Source organism: Salvelinus alpinus, chromosome 11, assembly GCF_045679555.1.
Source record: "Salvelinus alpinus chromosome 11, SLU_Salpinus.1, whole genome shotgun sequence".
NCBI lineage: Eukaryota > Metazoa > Chordata > Actinopteri > Salmoniformes > Salmonidae > Salvelinus > Salvelinus alpinus.
In genome coordinates, this window is record NC_092096.1 from 16,219,702 (window position 1) to 16,239,643 (window position 19,942).

Here is a 19,942-nt window from a genome sequence, read left to right on the forward strand (position 1 = left end):
GGTCTGGCTTCTAAATCTCTCTCCTAAAGGAGAGGGAGAGTGGTGGTGAGACAGGAGACAGGGACAAGAGGGTGTTTGAGGACTCTCTCTCTCCAGAGGAAACACTGGTCTGGTAGAAATTGCTCGTCAACCCCTTAGTAAATAAATCAGTGTATTGACTCTTCCCCCTGACTGCATTATAGTCCTACTAGAGAATGGCTCATACGTGGTCAGGTCCCTCTAGTCTACCCTCATCCAGCCCCATCCTCTAGTCTACCCTCATCCAGCCCCATCCTCTAGTCTACCTTCATCCAGCCCCATCCTCTAGTCTACCCTCATCCAGCCCCATCCTCTAGTCTACCCTCATCCAGCCCCATCCTCTAGTCTCCCCTCATCCAGCCCCATCCTCTAGTCTACCCTCATCCAGCCCCATCCTCTAGTCTCCCCTCATCCAGCCCCATCCTCTAGTCTACCTTCATCCAGCCCCATCCTCTAGTCTACCCTCATCCAGCCCCATCCTCTAGTCTACCCACATCCAGCCCCATCCTCTAGTCTCCCCTCATCCAGCCCCATCCTCTAGTCTCCCCTCATCCAGCCCCATCCTCTAGTCTCCCCTCATCCAGCCCCATCCTCTAGTCTACCCTCATCCAGCCCCATCCTCTAGTCTACCCTCATCCAGCCCCATCCTCTAGTCTCCCCTCATCCAGCCCCATCCTCTAGTCTCCCCTCATCCAGCCCCATCCTCTAGTCTACCCTCATCCAGCCCCATCCTCTAGTCTCCCCTCATCCAGCCCCATCCTCTAGTCTACCCTCATCCAGCCTCATCCACCCTGCCCAAACCCACAGTGTGTGTCTCTATCATAGTGATACCCTAAGAGGAATACAAGCCTGCTAACCCCTCTCTTCTCCCCCTCGTCTCCTTCTATCAAATGCATGACGTAATGCCAACTAATACATCTAACTGCAGTTAGAGAATGGTACATCAGTAAGCAGCTCTCCATTCAGAGACCAGAGACCACACACACACACTGGTAACAATGAAGTCACATATTTGGTTACAATGAAGACAGGAGCCCTCGACCAAAACACAGACATGCATCAATTATCTGAAGCAATGTAAACAGCAACCCCCCCCCCCCCCCCCCACCATCCTATTTGGTTGAACAGCAACCCCCCCCCCCCCACCACCATTCTATTTGTTTGATGTGATTTTCGATGGAATTTGCAGAGTGGTCAGAGTGGTTAGATAGACAACAATAGAGCCCTGAGTACCAGACCATTAGGACATGATGGAGGGACAATAGAGCCCTGAGCACCAGGCCATTAGGACATGATGGAGGGACAATAGAGCCCTGAGTACCAGGCCATTAGGACCTGATGGAAGCCAATAGAGCCCTGAGTACCAGGCCATTAGGACCTGATGGAGGGCCAATAGAGCCCTGAGTACCAGGCCATTAGGACCTGATGGAGGGCCAATAGAGCCCTGAGTACCAGACCATTAGGACCTGATGGATGGACAATAGAGCCCTGAGTACCAGGCCATTAGGACCTGATGGAGGGACAATAGAGCCCTGAGTACCAGGCCATTAGGACCTGATGGAAGCCAATAGAGCCCTGAGTACCAGGCCATTAGGACCTGATGGAGGGGCAATAGAGCCCTGAGTACCAGGCCATTAGGACCTGATGGAGGGACAATAGAGCCCTGAGTACTAGACCATTAGGACCTGATGGAGGGACAATAGAGCCCTGAGTACCAGACCATTAGGACCTGATGGAGGGCCAATAGAGCCCTGAGTACCAGGCCATTAGGACATGATGGAGGAACAATAGAGCCCTGAGTACCAGACCATTAGGACATGATGGAGGGACAATAGAGCCCTGAGCACCAGGCCATTAGGACATGATGGAGGGACAATAGAGCCCTGAGTACCAGACCATTAGGACCTGATGGAGGGACAATAGAGCCCTGAGTACCAGGCCATTAGGACCTGATGGAAGCCAATAGAGCCCTGAGTACCAGGCCATTAGGACCTGATGGAGGGGCAATAGAGCCCTGAGTACTAGACCATTAGGACCTGATGGAGGGACAATAGAGCCCTGAGTACCAGACCATTAGGACCTGATGGAGGGCCAATAGAGCCCTGAGTACCAGACCATTAGGACATGATGGAGGGACAATAGAGCCCTGAGCACCAGGCCATTAGGACATGATGGAGGGACAATAGAGCCCTGAGTACCAGACCATTAGGACATGATGGAGGGACAATAGAGCCCTGAGCACCAGGCCATTAGGACATGATGGAGGGACAATAGAGCCCTGAGTACCAGACCATTAGGACCTGATGGAGGGACAATAGAGCCCTGAGTACCAGGCCATTAGGACCTGATGGAAGCCAATAGAGCCCTGAGTACCAGGCCATTAGGACCTGATGGAGGGGCAATAGAGCCCTGAGTACTAGACCATTAGGACCTGATGGAGGGACAATAGAGCCCTGAGTACCAGACCATTAGGACCTGATGGAGGGCCAATAGAGCCCTGAGTACCAGACCATTAGGACATGATGGAGGGACAATAGAGCCCTGAGCACCAGGCCATTAGGACATGATGGAGGGACAATAGAGCCCTGAGTACCAGACCATTAGGACATGATGGAGGGACAATAGAGCCCTGAGTACCAGACCATTAGGACATGATGGAGGGACAATAGAGCCCTGAGTACCAGACCATTAGGACCTGATGGAGGGACAATAGAGCCCTGAGTACCAGACCATTAGGACCCGATGGAGGGACAATAGAGCCCTGAGTACCAGGCCATTAGGACCTGATGGAGGGACAATATAGCCCTGAGTACCAGGCCATTAGGACCTGATGGAGGGACAATAGAGCCCTGAGTACCAGACCATTAGGACCCGATGGAGGGACAATAGAGCCCTGAGTACCAGACCATTAGGATCTGATGGAGGGACAATAGAGCCCTGAGTACCAGGCCATTAGCCAGGTCAGTAGTGAGTTGAGTACTACCAACGCATGTCCTGAGAGGTGATTACCGTGACTCAGCCGTTTTACTGCGGTCATGACTTATGACTGCCGGTGTGGCGGTAATACGGTCACAGCAACAGCCCTGGGGCCTGTTACATACACAAGATAGTATATAGAGACATGAGATAGTGTGTCTATATATAGAGAGAGGTTCGACCACCCACCCAGACTAGTTTTATTGAGTCATGTTAGTACATGGGCCTGCTACGGACATGAGATAGTATATATAGAGAGAGGTTCGACCACCCACCCAGACTAGTTTTATTGAGTCATGTTAGTACATGGGCCTGCTACGTACATGGGGTAGTGGCTCCTGTCTGTCCAATAAAACAAGGCTCAAAGTGCAGAGAGTAGAGCTATAGGCTCCTTACCTTGGTTTAAATCAGGGTGGTGGTTGTGGTGTGCGTGTATGAGCGTGAGCGTGTGCGTGTGCGAGCGTGTGTGTGTGTGTGTGTGTGTGAGCGTGTGCGTGCGTGTGTGTTAAAAGGTCCACTACTAGTTCAGAAGGTTAAATGTCATGTCTGTGTTTAGACTCTTAAACTTGATTCATAGTGAACTGTTTTTATTAAACTACACAGACTAGCAGGGAGGTACTGTCACGGTTCTGTATACAACTACCTAGAAGGGGCTGGAAACACCATACTGGACAGGAAGTACTCTTTCATTTGAGTGAAAATACTGCAGACTTCCTGCATACCTGTAGCTCTTAGTTCTGCTTAGTTATACTATTTCAAGTAGACAGCATACTACAGATTATGCCGTGTATAGATTCAGATATACTGTATGTTTTACCGTGTATAGATTCAGATATACTGTATGTTTTACCGTGTATAGATTCAGATATACTGTATGTTTTACTGTGTATAGATTCAGATATACTGTATGTTTTACCGTGTATAGATTCAGATATACTGTATGTTTTACTGTGTATAGATTCAGATATACTGTATGTTTTACCGTGTATAGATTCAGATATACTGTATGTTTTACTGTGTATAGATTCAGATATACTGTATGTTGTACCGTGTATAGATTCAGATATACTGTATGTTTTACCGTGTATAGATTCAGATATACTGTATGTTTTACTGTGTATAGATTCAGATATACTGTATGTTTGTCAGTGTTATTGAGGAGCCCGGCCTGTGGGTCAGTGTTATTGAGGAGCCCGGCCTGTGGGTCAGTGTTATAGAGGAGCCCGGCCTGTGGGTCAGTGTTATAGAGGAGCCCGGCCTGTGGGTCAGTGTTATTGAGGAGCCCGGCCTGTGGGTCAGTGTTATAGAGGAGCCCGGCCTGTGGGTCAGTGTTATTGATGAGCCCGGCCTGTGGGTCAGTGTTATTGATGAGCCCGGCCTGTGGGTCAGTGTTATCGAGGAACCCGGCCTGTGGGTCAGTGTTATAGAGGAGCCCGGCCTGTGGGTCAGTGTTATAGAGGAGCCCGGCCTGTGGGTCAGTGTTATAGAGGAGCCCGGCCTGTGGGTCAATGTTATAGAGGAGCCAGGCCTGTGGGTCAGTGTTATAGAGGAGCCCGGCCTGTGGGTCAGTGTTATAGAGGAGCCCGGCCTGTGGGTCAGTGTTATAGAGGAGCCCGGCCTGTGGGTCAGTGTTATTGATGAGCCCGGCCTGTGGGTCAGTGTTATTGATGAGCCCGGCCTGTGGGTCAGTGTTATCGAGGAGCCCGGCCTGTGGGTCAGTGTTATAGAGGAGCCCGGCCTGTGGGTCAGTGTTATAGAGGAGCCCGGCCTGTGGGTCAGTGTTATAGAGGAGCCCGGCCTGTGGGTCAATGTTATAGAGGAGCCAGGCCTGTGGGTCAGTGTTATAGAGGAGCCCGGCCTGTGGGTCAGTGTTATAGAGGAGCCCGTCCTGTGGGTCAGAAGGTAATGAGAGCTAGTGGGAGAAAGGAGCCACAGTTCTGGCTAAGTGATTCCCGTCACTGTGTACAGTTCAGAACCTGCACAATATCTCACTGTTCTAACACAATGCTCTATGGTGATTAACACACGCATGTGTGTGTCTCCTGTACGCAACCGCTCAGGCGGTGTATGTACATTCCAGCCTGCAGGCTTTCTGCTACCAGCACCAGCAGGGGAGCGCTAAAGGCTAATTCATTACCAGTACAGCAACAGTGTCAGGGCCTGTAGCCGTGTTAGTGCCCTGCTAGCATAGTTAGCCTCTGTTGTGTGGGAAAGCCCATAGGGAACCGGTGCCAGGTGTAGCAACACGCTAACGCACTAGGCTAACGGCATATAAAGGAAACATGTGCTGCTCATATGGAGGAGCATGTACAGTAGAGCTGTACATTCAATCTGCATACACAAGGCCATCCATCAACATTGTCAGCGGAGAAGAGAACATGAGAACGCTGTTGTTGGAAGGAGAGAAGGAAGGAAGAGGAGGAGACGTGAGTGGCCAGATCGTTTGGGCTCGGAGTCCAAACGTGTGTGTGTGTGTGTGTGTGTGTGTGTGTGTGTGTGTGTGTGTGTGTGTGTGTGTGTGTGTGTGTGTGTGTGTGTGTGTGTGTGTGTGTGTGTGTGTGTGCCTGCATACTGTCTGTAACTCTCTCTCTGAACAGGTCCATAATGATCACTTTGATCCACTCGAGTGTTTTTAGGTCCAAACACAAAGCATATTCAACAAAGTAGCAGAAACACCCAGACCACCAAATATCAGATAACATAATGACGGGAGATCAACGATGAAGCAAACGCTCACTGACAAGGTTAAAGTGGACCCAAAAGGATGGATTCAATTACAGAACAAGGTTAGAGAATGAGGTGACATCACGGAGCACAACACAAGGAGGACGACATGATGTGAAAGAGGAAGGAAGTGATGTGAAAGAGGAAGGAAATGATGTGAAAGAGGAAGGAAGTGATGTGAAAGAGGAAGGAAATGATGTGAAAGAGGAAGGAAGTGATGTGAAAGAGGAAGGAAGTGATGTGAAAGAGGAAGGAAGTGATGTGAAAGAGGAAGGAAGTGATGTGAAAGAGGAAGGAAATGATGTGAAAGAGGAAGGAAGTGATGTGAAAGAGGAAGGAAGTGATGTGAAAGAGGAAGGAAATGATGATTATGAAGAAGGCAGCATTCTCCAGTAAAAAGACGATCGCTCACCCTTCTGTACAAAATGGCGGAGAGAGAGAGAGAGAGGGCAGGGATTGGCTATGCCCAGATACCCTCCTCATCATCCTATTGGTTAGTTAGTCCACCGCAGCATGGAATAAGGAAGGTTATTGGTTAGATACAAAATGGAGGAAAAAGGTTAGGTAGAGATTATTTTGGTAATATCATTACTTACCGTGAGGAAACAAAAAGCATTAAAACATTGCATGTCAGTCAAAAAAACATTGCATTTTCATATCAATAACATACTAGCACCGTTGTACAAGCAGATACTTTTATCAATGAAGACAGTAGGACCCAAGCGCAAAGCAGGAATATCTACGGATCTTCATTTGATCACCCTTTTGTTGCTGAGAATTTTCCTGCACAGCAACCAGTGGATTAGCGCCATGATGTGATCTACTGTACAGAACTGTAGCAAGACCAGCCAAGACCTTTTCCTGCTACTGTGCAGTACTGTAGCAAGACCAGCCAAGACCTTTTCCTGCTACTGTGGAAACTGTGACACAAAATAAACATGACAACAACAGCTACAGTAGCAGCTAGCTAGAAACACGAAAACAACAGCTACAGTAGCAACTAGCTAGAAACACGAAAACAACAGCTACAGTAGCAGCTAGCTAGAAACACGACAACAACAGCTACAGTAGCAACTAGCTAGAAACACGACAACAACAGCTACAGTAGCAGCTAGCTAGAAACACGACAACAACAGCTACAGTAGCAAATAGCTACAAACATGACAACAACAGCTACAGTAGCAACTAGCTAGAAACACGACAACAACAGCTACAGTATCATCTAGCTAGAAACACGACAACAACAGCTACAGTAGCAACTAGCTAGAAACACGACAACAACAGCTACAGTAGCAACTAGCTAGAAACACGACAACAACAGCTACAGTAGCAACTAGCTAGAAACACGACAACAACAGCTACAGTAGCAACTAGCTAGAAACACGACAACAACAGCTACAGTAGCAACTAGCTAGAAACACGACAACAACAGCTACAGTAGCATCTAGCTAGAAACACGACAACAACAGCTACAGTAGCAACTAGCTAGAAACACGACAACAACAGCTACAGTAGCAGCTAGCTAGAAACACGACAACAGCTACAGTAGCATCTAGCTAGAAACACGACAACAACAGCTACAGTAGCAGCTAGCTAGAAACACGACAACAACAGCTACAGTAGCAACTAGCTAGAAACACGACAACAACAACTACAGTAACATCTAGCTAGAAACAAAAACAGAGAAATAAATCAGGGAGCGAGTGAGAAGGAGAGAAAAAGCAAACAGAGAGAGACTAATGACGGCTGTAACTTTATTTAGACTTCATCAGAGAGGTGGATAAAGGGTGTTAGATGGAAACTAAATCCGACTAGAAAGACTCCAGGATGAAGAACACACTCTCTCAGTCTGTCTGTGCAGTATGGTGTGGTTTTAGGTCTCCCGATACTAACAGAATGAGTGAAGGGCAATGGAAGACTGGAAGAATGACACAGTGGAGAGATGTGATGCTTGCCGTTGTTCCTGTTTTGATTGGACTGTCCGTCTGTGAATAATGACAGGGATCACTATTGTAAAGTGGCTGTTCCACTGGATGTCATAAGGTGAACGCACCAATTTGTAAGTCGCTCTGGATAAGAGCGTCTGCTAAATGACTTAAATGTAAATGTAATGTAAATGTAAATTGTCCCCAGATCAGAGAGAGACGAGGCGACACTAAGTGTTTTCTTGGCAACTAGAGATGAGCGAATGGGATGGGGGTGTCTGTGATTAACGGAGTGTGTGTGTGTGTGTGTGTGTGTGTGTGTGTGTGTGTGTGTGTGTGTGTGTGTGTGTGTGTGTGTGTGTGTGTGTGTGTGTGTGTGTGTGTGTAAATATTCACAGAACAGACATTCTTTCTCACCGACTACTTTCCAGGTTGACTTTGTGACAGAAAGCAGTTCCCATACACTGTCTCACACACATTATCTCACACTGTGTCACCCCCCCCTCTCTCTCTCCCTCATCCCTCCTTCATCAACTCTAACTCTCTCCCTCATCCCTCCTTCATCAACTCTCTCTCTCTCCCTCATCCATCAACTCTCTCTCTCTCCCTCATCCCTCCTTCATCAACTCTCTCCCTCATCCCTCCTTCATCAACTCTAACTCTCTCCCTGTTCCATGTCGTCTTGTTCCGGGCCCTTCCGGTTCTAGAGCCTTTAGAGTGAGGTGTCAACCTGAATAACTCTCTGTTCTGGGGGCCTCTGGGGCCAGAGGCCTGGGGTATGGAAGGGACTCCTTGGTGGACAGGATTACTCATACACACTGTACTGTATGTTTGGTGTACTGGTGAAGAAGTCAAGACGCCATGTTAAAATGATCTAGAGGGGGATGGGAGCAATAAAACAGGACTGGCTTATGTAAACTGACTGCTGGGGAGATCTGTCTCTCCTTCTCCTTATTTAGACTGACTGCTGGGGAGATCTGTCTCTCCTTCTCCTTATTTAGACTGACTGCTGGGGAGATCTGTCTCTCCTTCTCCTTATTTAGACTGACTGCTGGGGGGATCTGTCTCTTCTCCTTATTTAGACTGACTGCTGGGGAGATCTGTCTCTTCTCCTTATTTAGACTGACTGCTGGGGAGATCTGTCTCTTCTCCTTATTTAGACTGACTGCTGGGGAGATCTGTCTCTCCTTCTCCTTATTTAGACTGACTGCTGGGGGGGATCTGTCTCTCCTTCTCCTTATTTAGACTGACTGCTGGGGAGATCTGTCTCTCCTTCTCCTTATTTAGACTGACTGCTGGGGAGATCTGTCTCTCCTTCTCCTTATTTAGACTGACTGCTGGGGGAGATCTGTCTCTCCTTCTCCTTATTTAGACTGACTGCTGGGGAGATCTGTCTCTCCTTCTCCATATTTAGACTGACTGCTGGGGAGACCTGTCTCTCCTTCTCCTTATGTAGACTGACTGCTGGGGAGATCTGTCTCTCCTTCTCCTTATTTAGACTGACTGCTGGGGAGATCTGTCTCTCCTTCTCCTTATGTAGACTGACTGCTGGGGAGATCTGTCTCTACTTCTCCTTATTTAGACTGACTGCTGGGGGAGATCTGTCTCTCCTTCTCCTTATTTAGACTGACTGCTGGGGAGATCTGTCTCTCCTTCTCCTTATTTAGACTGACTGCTGGGGAGATCTGTGTCTCCTTCTCCTTATTTAGACTGATTGCTGGGGAGATCTGTCTCTCCTTCTCCTTATGTAGACTGACTGCTGGGGAGATCTGTCTCTCCTTCTCCTTATTTAGACTGACTGCTGGGGAGATCTGTCTCTCCTTCTCCTTATGTAGACTGACTGCTGGGGAGATCTGTCTCTTCTTCTCCTTATTTAGACTGACTGCTGGGGAGATCTGTCTCTCCTCCTTATTTAGACTGACTGCTGGGGGAGATCTGTCTCTACTTCTCCTTATTTAGACTGACTGCTGGGGAGATCTGTCTCTCCTTCTCCTTATGTAGACTGACTGCTGGGGAGATCTGTCTCTACTTCTCCTTATTTAGACTGACTGCTGGGGGAGATCTGTCTCTCCTTCTCCTTATTTAGACTGACTGCTGGGGAGATCTGTCTCTCCTTCTCCTTATTTAGACTGACTGCTGGGGAGATCTGTGTCTCCTTCTCCTTATGTAGACTGACTGCTGGGGAGATCTGTCTCTCCTTCTCCTTATTTAGACTGACTGCTGGGGAGATCTGTCTCTCCTTCTCCTTATTTAGACGGACTGCTGGGGAGATCTGTCTCTCCTTCTCCTTATGTAGACTGACTGCTGTGGGGATCTGTCTCTCCTTCTCCTTATTTAGACTGACTGCTGGGGAGATCTGTCTCTCCTTCTCCTTATTTAGACTGACTGCTGGGGAGATCTGTGTCTCCTTCTCCTTATGTAGACTGACTGCTGTGGGGATCTGTCTCTCCTTCTCCTTATTTAGACTGACTGCTGGGGGGAGATCTGTCTCTCCTTCTCCTTATTTAGACTGACTGCTTGGGAGATCTGTCTCTCCTTCTCCTTATTTAGACTGACTGCTGGGGAGATCTGTATCTCCTTCTCCTTATGTAGACTGACTGCTGGGGAGATCTGTCTCTACTTCTCCTTATTTAGACTGACTGCTGGGGGAGATCTGTCTCTCCTTCTCCTTATTTAGACTGACTGCTGGGGAGATCTGTCTCTCCTCCTTATTTAGACTGACTGCTGGGGGAGATCTGGCTCTCCTTCTCCTTATTTAGACTGACTGGTGGGGAGATCTGTCTCTCCTTCTCCTTATTTAGACTGACTGCTGGGGAGATCTGTCTCTCCTCCTTATTTAGACTGACTGCTGGGGGAGATCTGTCTCTCCTTCTCCTTATTTAGACTGACTGCTGGGGAGATCTGTCTCTCCTTCTCCTTATTTAGACTGACTGCTGGGGAGATCTGTCTCTCCTTCTCCTTATGTAGACTGACTGCTGGGGAGATCTGTCTCTTCTTCTCCTTATTTAGACTGACTGGTGGGGGGAGATCTGTCTCTCCTTCTCCTTATGTAGACTGACTGCTGGGGAGATCTGTCTCTCCTTCTCCTTATTTAGACTGACTGGTGGGGGGAGATCTGTCTCTCCTTCTCCTTATTTAGACTGACTACTGGGGAGATCTGTCTCTCCTTCTCCTTATTTAGACTGACTACTGGGGAGATCTGTCTCTCCTTCTCCTTATTTAGACTGACTGCTGGGGAGATCTGTCTCTCCTTCTCCTTATGTAGACTGACTGCTGGGGAGATCTGTGTCTCCTTCTCCTTATTTAGACTGACTGCTGGGGAGATCTGTCTCTCCTTCTCCTTATTTAGACTGACTGCTGGGGAGATCTGTCTCTCCTTCTCCTTATTTAGACTGACTGTTGGGGAGATCTGTGTCTCCTTCTCCTTATTTAGACTGACTGCTGGGAGATCTGTCTCTACTTCTCCTTATGTAGACTGACTGCTGGGGAGATCTGTCTCTACTTCTCCTTATTTAGACTGACTGCTGGGGGAGATCTGTCTCTCCTTCTCCTTATTTAGACTGACTGCTGGGGAGATCTGTCTCTCCTTCTCCTTATTTAGACTGACTGCTGGGGAGATCTGTGTCTCCTTCTCCTTATGTAGACTGACTGCTGGGGAGATCTGTCTCTCCTTCTCCTTATTTAGACTGACTGCTGGGGAGATCTGTCTCTCCTTCTCCTTATTTAGACGGACTGCTGGGGAGATCTGTCTCTCCTTCTCCTTATGTAGACTGACTGCTGTGGGGATCTGTCTCTCCTTCTCCTTATTTAGACTGACTGCTGGGGAGATCTGTCTCTCCTTCTCCTTATTTAGACTGACTGCTGGGGAGATCTGTGTCTCCTTCTCCTTATGTAGACTGACTGCTGTGGGGATCTGTCTCTCCTTCTCCTTATTTAGACTGACTGCTGGGGGGAGATCTGTCTCTCCTTCTCCTTATTTAGACTGACTGCTTGGGAGATCTGTCTCTCCTTCTCCTTATTTAGACTGACTGCTGGGGAGATCTGTCTCTCCTTCTCCTTATGTAGACTGACTGCTGGGGAGATCTGTCTCTCCTTCTCCTTATTTAGACTGACTGCTGGGGAGATCTGTCTCTCCTTCTCCTTATGTAGACTGACTGCTGGGGAGATCTGTCTCTTCTTCTCCTTATTTAGACTGACTGCTGGGGAGATCTGTCTCTCCTCCTTATTTAGACTGACTGCTGGGGGAGATCTGTCTCTACTTCTCCTTATTTAGACTGACTGCTGGGGAGATCTGTATCTCCTTCTCCTTATGTAGACTGACTGCTGGGGAGATCTGTCTCTACTTCTCCTTATTTAGACTGACTGCTGGGGGAGATCTGTCTCTCCTTCTCCTTATTTAGACTGACTGCTGGGGAGATCTGTCTCTCCTCCTTATTTAGACTGACTGCTGGGGGAGATCTGGCTCTCCTTCTCCTTATTTAGACTGACTGGTGGGGAGATCTGTCTCTCCTTCTCCTTATTTAGACTGACTGCTGGGGAGATCTGTCTCTCCTCCTTATTTAGACTGACTGCTGGGGGAGATCTGTCTCTCCTTCTCCTTATTTAGACTGACTGCTGGGGAGATCTGTCTCTCCTTCTCCTTATTTAGACTGACTGCTGGGGAGATCTGTCTCTCCTTCTCCTTATGTAGACTGACTGCTGGGGAGATCTGTCTCTTCTTCTCCTTATTTAGACTGACTGGTGGGGGGAGATCTGTCTCTCCTTCTCCTTATGTAGACTGACTGCTGGGGAGATCTGTCTCTCCTTCTCCTTATTTAGACTGACTGGTGGGGGGAGATCTGTCTCTCCTTCTCCTTATTTAGACTGACTACTGGGGAGATCTGTCTCTCCTTCTCCTTATTTAGACTGACTACTGGGGAGATCTGTCTCTCCTTCTCCTTATTTAGACTGACTGCTGGGGAGATCTGTCTCTCCTTCTCCTTATGTAGACTGACTGCTGGGGAGATCTGTGTCTCCTTCTCCTTATTTAGACTGACTGCTGGGGAGATCTGTCTCTCCTTCTCCTTATTTAGACTGACTGCTGGGGAGATCTGTCTCTCCTTCTCCTTATTTAGACTGACTGTTGGGGAGATCTGTGTCTCCTTCTCCTTATTTAGACTGACTGCTGGGAGATCTGTCTCTACTTCTCCTTATTTAGACTGACTGTTGGGGAGATCTGTCTCTCCTTCTCCTTATTTAGACTGACTGCTGGGGAGATCTGCGTCTCCTTCTCCTTATTTAGACTGACTGTTGGGGAGATCTGCGTCTCCTTCTCCTTATTTAGACTGACTGTTGGGGAGATCTGTCTCTCCTTCTCCTTATTTAGACTGACTGTTGGGGAGATCTGTGTCTCCTTCTCCTTATTCAGACTGACTGCTGGGAGATCTGTCTCTCCTTCTCCTTATTTAGACTGACTGTTGGGGAGATCTGTGTCTCCTTCTCCTTATTTAGACTGACTGCTGGGAGATCTGTCTCTTCTTCTCCTTATTTAGACTGACTGCTGGGGAGATCTGTCTCTCCTTCTCCTTATTTAGACTGACTGCTGGGGAGATCTGTCTCTCCTTCTCCTTATGTAGACTGACTGCTGGGGAGATCTGTCTCTCCTTCTCCTTATTTAGACTGACTGCTGGGGAGATCTGTCTCTCCTTCTCCTTATTTAGACTGACTGTTGGGGAGATCTGTCTCTCCTTCTCCTTATTTAGACTGACTGCTGGGGAGATCTGTCTCTCCTTCTCCTTATTTAGACTGACTGCTGGCGAGATCTGTCTCTCCTTCTCCTTATTTAGACTGACTGCTGGGGAGATCTGTCTCTCCTTCTCCTTATTTAGACTGACTGCTGGGGAGATCTGTCTCTCCTTCTCCTTATGTAGACTGACTGCTGGGGAGATCTGTCTCTCCTTCCCCTTATTTAGACTGACTGCTGGGGAGATCTGTCTCTCCTTCTCCTTATTTAGACTGACTGCTGGGGAGATCTGTGTCTCCTCCTTATTTAGACTGACTGCTGGGAGATCTGTCTCTCCTTCTCCTTATTTAGACTGACTGTTGGGGAGATCTGTCTCTCCTTCTCCTTATTTAGACTGACTGCTGGGAGATCTGTGTCTCCTTCCCTCCATGTCTCTCCGTCTCTCCCTGGCCTGTCTGTTAAGCAGGACAATACAGTATGGTACAGTAACATTACACTGTGCTGTAAGGCTCATTGGAAGGCTATAGGTCCATTATGAAGGCTTCAGGCTATACATTATTGATCATTGGGAAAACAATGGACGGACAAAGCCAATCAAATCCTGGAAAGCTGTACACTAAGCATGGAGAACGGACTGGGATTGGGGCCTAATGTGGTGTGTATACAGTCTGCTCATGTGTACTGTGTGTGTGTGTGTGTGTGTGTGTGTGTGTGTGTGTGTGTGTGTGTGTGTGTGTGTGTGTGTGTGTGTGTGTGTGTGTGTGTGTGTGTGTGTGTGTGTGTGTGTGTGTGTGTGTGTGTGTGTGTGTGTGTGTGTGTGTGTGTGTGTGTGTGTGTACAGTCTGCTCATGTGTACTGTGTGTGTGTGTGTGTGTCTGCTATGCCTGCCTGTGTGTCTGCCTGTGTGTTGGTGCCTAATATGAAATAATAGGAGTGCTTACAGCTGAGGGTGCTGCGGTTTATTGAATGTGAAAGATGTCATTTCCTGTTGTTTATGCTTGGCTGTAATGACTTTGCCTTGTAAACCAGGACATAGCCTTTAGGGATACATTAAACATTACAGACTGAGAGAGAGCAAGGGAGGGAGGGAGGGAGGGAGGGAGGGAGGGGGGAGGGAGGGAGATAGAGAGAAGTGTAAAGGAGGACATAAAACAGAGGACGAGGGGAAGACAAAAGCGGACTCAGTATGGAGAGATCAGATGACAGAAGTAGTAGAGGACTCAGTATGGGGAGATCAGATGAAAGGAGTAGTAGAGGACTCAGTATGGGGAGATCAGATGACAGAAGTAGTAGAGGACTCAGTATGGGGAGATCAGATGACAGGAGTAGTAGAGGACTCAGTATGGGGAGATCAGATGACAGGAGTAGTAGAGGACTCAGTATGGGGAGATCAGATGACAGGAGTAGTAGAGGACTCAGTATGGGGCTATCAGATGACATGAGTATTAGAGGACTCAGTATGGGGAGATCAGATGACAGGAGTAGTAGAGGACTCAGTATGGGGAGACCAGATGACAGGAGTAGTAGAGGACTCAGTATGGGGAGATCAGATGACAGGAGTAGTAGAGGACTCAGTATGGGGCTATCAGATGACAGGAGTAGTAGAGGACTCAGTATGGGGAGATCAGATGACAGGAGTAGTAGAGGACTCAGTATGGGGAGATCAGATGACAGGAGTAGTAGAGGACTCAGTATGGGGAGATCAGATGACAGGAGTAGTAGAGGACTCAGTATGGGGAGATCATATGACAGGAGTAGTAGAGGACTCAGTATGGGGAGATCAGATGACAGGAGTAGTAGAGGACTCAGTATGGGGAGATCAGATGACAGGAGTAGTATAGGACTCAGTATGGGGAGATCAGATGACAGGAGGAGTAGAGGACTCAGTATGGGGAGATCAGATGACAGGAGTAGTAGAGGACTCAGTACGGGGAGATCAGATCACAGGAGTAGTGGGGAGGATGGATCATATTATGTGGGCCAAATGGCACAAATATACAGTGCACTACATTTGACCAGATGATGGTAAATACTAGTGCACTATTTGGGGAATAGGGTGCCATTTGAAACACAGCTGGGTGCCATGTTCTCAGCCCTGTACATGTGTCTTGTCCTGGCTGTACTCTGTATGGTACGTACAGTACAGGCCTGGGAACTAAGACAACACAGCAGGCCCTGACATACTGGACTGTAATGACTTACTGTAACACACTGGACTATAATGACTTACTGTAACATACTGGACTGTAATGCCTTACTGTAACACACTGGACTGTAATGACTTACTGTAACACACTGGACTATAATGACTTACTGTAACACACTGGACTATAATGACTTACTGTAACACACTGGACTATAATGACTTACTGTAACACACTGGACTATAATGACTTACTGTAACACACTGGACTGTAATGACTTACTGTAACATACTGGACTGTAATGACTTACTGTAACACACTGGACTGTAATGACTTACTGTAACACACTGGACTGTAATGACTTACTGTAACACACTGGACTGTAATGAGTTACTGTAACACACTGGACTGCAATGACGTACTGTAACACACTGGACTGTAATGACTTACTGTAACATACTGGACTGTAATGACTTACTGTAACACACTGGACTGTAATGACGTACTGTAACACGCTGGACTGTAATGACTTACTGTAACACACTGGACTGTAATGAGTTACTGTAACACACTGGACTGTAATGACGTACTGTAACACACTGGACTGTAATGACTTACTGTAACACACTGGACTATAATGACTTACTGTAACACGCTGGACTGTAATGACTTACTGTAACACACTGGACTGTAATGACTTACTGTAACATACTGGACTGTAATGACTTACTGTAACATACTGGACTGTAATGACGTACTGTAACATACTGGACTGTAATGACTTACTGTAACATACTGGACTGTAATGACTTACTGTAACACACTGGACTGTAATGACTTACTGTAACATACTGGACTGTAATGACTTACTGTAACATACTGGACTGTAATGACGTACTGTAACACGCTGGACTGTAATGACTTACTGTAACATACTGGACTGTAATGACGTACTGTAACACACTGGACTGTAATGACTTACTGTAACACACTGGACTGTAATGACGTACTGTAACACGCTGGACTGTAATGACGTACTGTAACATACTGGACTGTAATGACTTACTGTAACATACTGGACTGTAATGACTTACTGTAACATACTGGACTGTAATGACTTACTGTAACATACTGGACTGTAATGACTTACTGTAACACACTGGACTGTAATGACTTACTGTAACACACTGGACTGTAATGACTTACTGTAACACACTGGACTGTAATGACTTACTGTAACACACTGGACTGTAATGACTTATTGTAACAGTACTGTATAGTATAAAGTCACATTCTACTCCACCAGTCTCACAGGTTTGTAGTTTCACTTGGAACAGGCGTCCAGAAACCAGACTTTTGGACCAATCCTCTGTTGACTAGCTGGAGGGATTGTGAGACAGTGTGGATTCTGAATGCAGGGTTTTAACTAGCATCGCTACAGCAGTCTTTCTCAACAGGAAAACATATTCCGGGGACCAATAAGCTAAGGCCCTTTCTCCTTAGAAGACTGCATATATTAACATTTAATTGACATACATTGCATTTGTTCTTACCTGGTCTGGGGAGGGTTTGTGATTGGTCTGCTCAGAACGCGAGGAGGCCTTCAGATGCTCAGCCTCATAGTCGTCAGCCATCAGCTTCATACGGTTCTGGGTCTGGTAGAGAGACAACAGAGTAGGAATAACATTCTAATCAACATACAGTAGATTGTAATGTTTACAGAATAACCACAGCTTCATATGGAGTCTGGTAGAGAGACATAGAAGAAGACGTGAATATGATGATACATGTATTATCAACAGTATTATCAACATAGAGCAGATTCATATGGTTCTGTTGTCTGCATGGGAGGAACACATGTTAAGAGAAGGGGTCACTGTATTGGACACAGTCTGCATCTAATACACACCCTTTATCAATACCCTTCATCAATACCCTTTATCAATACCCTCTTCATCAATACCCTTTATCAATACCCCCTTCATCAATACCCTTCATCAATACCCCCGTCATCAATACCCCCTTCATCAATACCCCCTTCATCAATACACCCTTCATCAATACCCTTTATCAATACCCTTTATCAATACCCCCTTCATCAATACCCTTCATCAATACCCCCTTCATCAATACCCCCTTCATCAATACCCCCTTCATCAATACACCCTTCATCAATACCCTTTATCAATACCCCCTTCATCAATATCCTTCATCAATACCCCCTTCATCAATAGCCCCTTTATCAATACCCTTCATCATACACCCTTCATGAAACCCTTTATCAATACCCTTCATCAATACCCGTTTAATAGTGCTCACTAACATGTACAGGCTGTATAGACATTATAACACAGCAGTTTAAGAACGGAGAATGTGCTCCTGTACTGCACGCTCACACATCTCTAAACAGAATCGCTGCACAGAACTTGGTGCCTCTCCCAAAAACCTTTTCCACTAGCAGAAGGAGTTATCAAATCCCTATCAGACGGTACACTGTTACAGGGAAACTACTCCTGTATGAATTCCATTACGGACGTCAGAAGAACGAGAAGAGTTTGATTTCAGAACGGTAGAATATAACTTTGAGCCCCGCAGCGAGAGTTCCACTACTAGTCCAGTCAACATGCTGTTGTTATTGGGTGGTGGTGTTTATATATTGTGAAGTCCAGTCCCAGTGTAATCAGCAGTGATGCAGGCAGATCACTCTGTCTCATCCAGTGAGGTGGTAGATGACCACATCAAAACAGAGAACATGGATATGGGTGGAATCATCATATCTACATGACCAATCAGTCTGCCAGTCTCCTCAGCAGGACATGGTAGATGCACACAGAACATAAGACGTAGAAAATGATTTAAATCAGAGAGGGAAGTGAAGTGGAGTGGAACCGTGGAACGCCCAAACCCTCGCCCTTCCCTTCCGGCACCACGTCCCCCTCTCTGTCTCCGTCTCTGACCCAATGCAAAATGTGATGGTTGATCTCCTTCTGTTTGGTTTTCTCACTCTACCCCTCCCTCCCTCCATCCCTCCATTCCCTTCCCTACATTCCCTTCCCTCCATCCCTCCATCCCCCTCCCTCCATCCCTCCATTCCCCTCCCTCCATCCCTCCATTCCCCTACCTCCATCCACCTCCCTCCATCCCTCCATTCCCATCCCTCCATCCCCCTCCCTCCATCCCTCCATTCCCCTCCCTCCATCCCTCCATTCCCTTCCCTCCATCCCTCCATTCCTCTCCCTCCATCCCCCTCCCTCCATCCCTCCATCCCTCCATCCCCCTCCCTCCATCCCTCCATCCCTCATTCCTCTCTCTGGGCCTCCACCACTCCAACCCAACTGGAAGCAACCCCCCCCCCCCCCATTCCCCTCCCTCCATCCCTCCATTCCCTTCCCTCCATCCCTCCATCCCTCCATTCCCATCCCTCCATCCCCCTCCCTCCATCCATCCAATCCCCATCCCTCCATTCCCCTCCCTCCATCCCTCCATTCCTCTCCCTCCATCCCGCTCCCTCCATCCCTCCATCCCCCTCCCTCCATCCCTCCATCCCTCATTCCTCTCTCTGGGCCTCCACCACTCCAACCCAACTGGAAGCAACCCCCCCCCCCCCCCCCCCCCCGTACCAATGACCTTATGATGCCAGAACTACAGCTTGTGTCTGTCTGGTCCCTGGTTCACATTCCTCTCTTCATCGCTATATGAGACCTAGGTTGAAGATATCCCGGTTAGGACAACGTTATAATTCCATATCATTTCTAAAATAAACAAATGAATGGGACCGGCCCCATTGCCTGATTCTACCAGACGATCATTGAAAAGGTGACCAGCGGTCGGGAAAGTTACAAAGTGGATGTAGATCATGTGATTAAATAGTATGTGTGTGTGCGTGCTCAGCAAGGGGTGCGTATCATACAGGGAGGGGCCCAAGTCCAGCGTTCCTGTAGGGGCCAATTAGCTGAGAGGAAGTTTTGGACGTCTGCCATGCGCCTTCAAACACACACACCTCTGCCACGCGCCTTTTGTTCACTAAACACTGGCCCTTTGGTTCTCCTCGATGGTGTGTGTGTGTGTGCGCGAGATCGAGAGTGACTGCTAAGGATGTAATCGGGAAGATACTGGACTGGAGTAGGGTTGCAGCTGGTTGCCCGGCACACACACACACACACACACACACACACACACACACACACACACACACACACACACACACACACACACACACACACACACACACACACACACACACACACACACACACACACACACACACACACACACACACACACACACACACACACACACACACACACACACACACACACACACACACACACACACACACACACACACACACACACACACACACACACACACACACACACACACACACACACACACACACACACACACACACACACACACACACACACACACAC

General features: G+C 47.7%; 1 protein-coding gene across 5 annotated transcripts in view; it reads right to left on the reverse strand.

Moving 5' to 3' along the window:
• Positions 1–19,942, reverse strand: part of LOC139533638 (ELKS/Rab6-interacting/CAST family member 1-like) — a 619,530-nt gene that overhangs the window by 129,126 nt on the left and 470,462 nt on the right. For 4 of the 5 annotated variants that reach the window (XM_071331836.1, XM_071331835.1, XM_071331834.1 and 1 more), the window contains one exon: positions 17,063–17,164. In XM_071331836.1, coding sequence (XP_071187937.1) covers positions 17,063–17,164 — 102 coding nt within the window. Of the gene's footprint in view, positions 1–6,130; positions 6,206–17,062; positions 17,165–19,942 lie in introns of all 5 variants that reach the window. The other variant, XM_071331837.1, reaches the window with a different exon arrangement.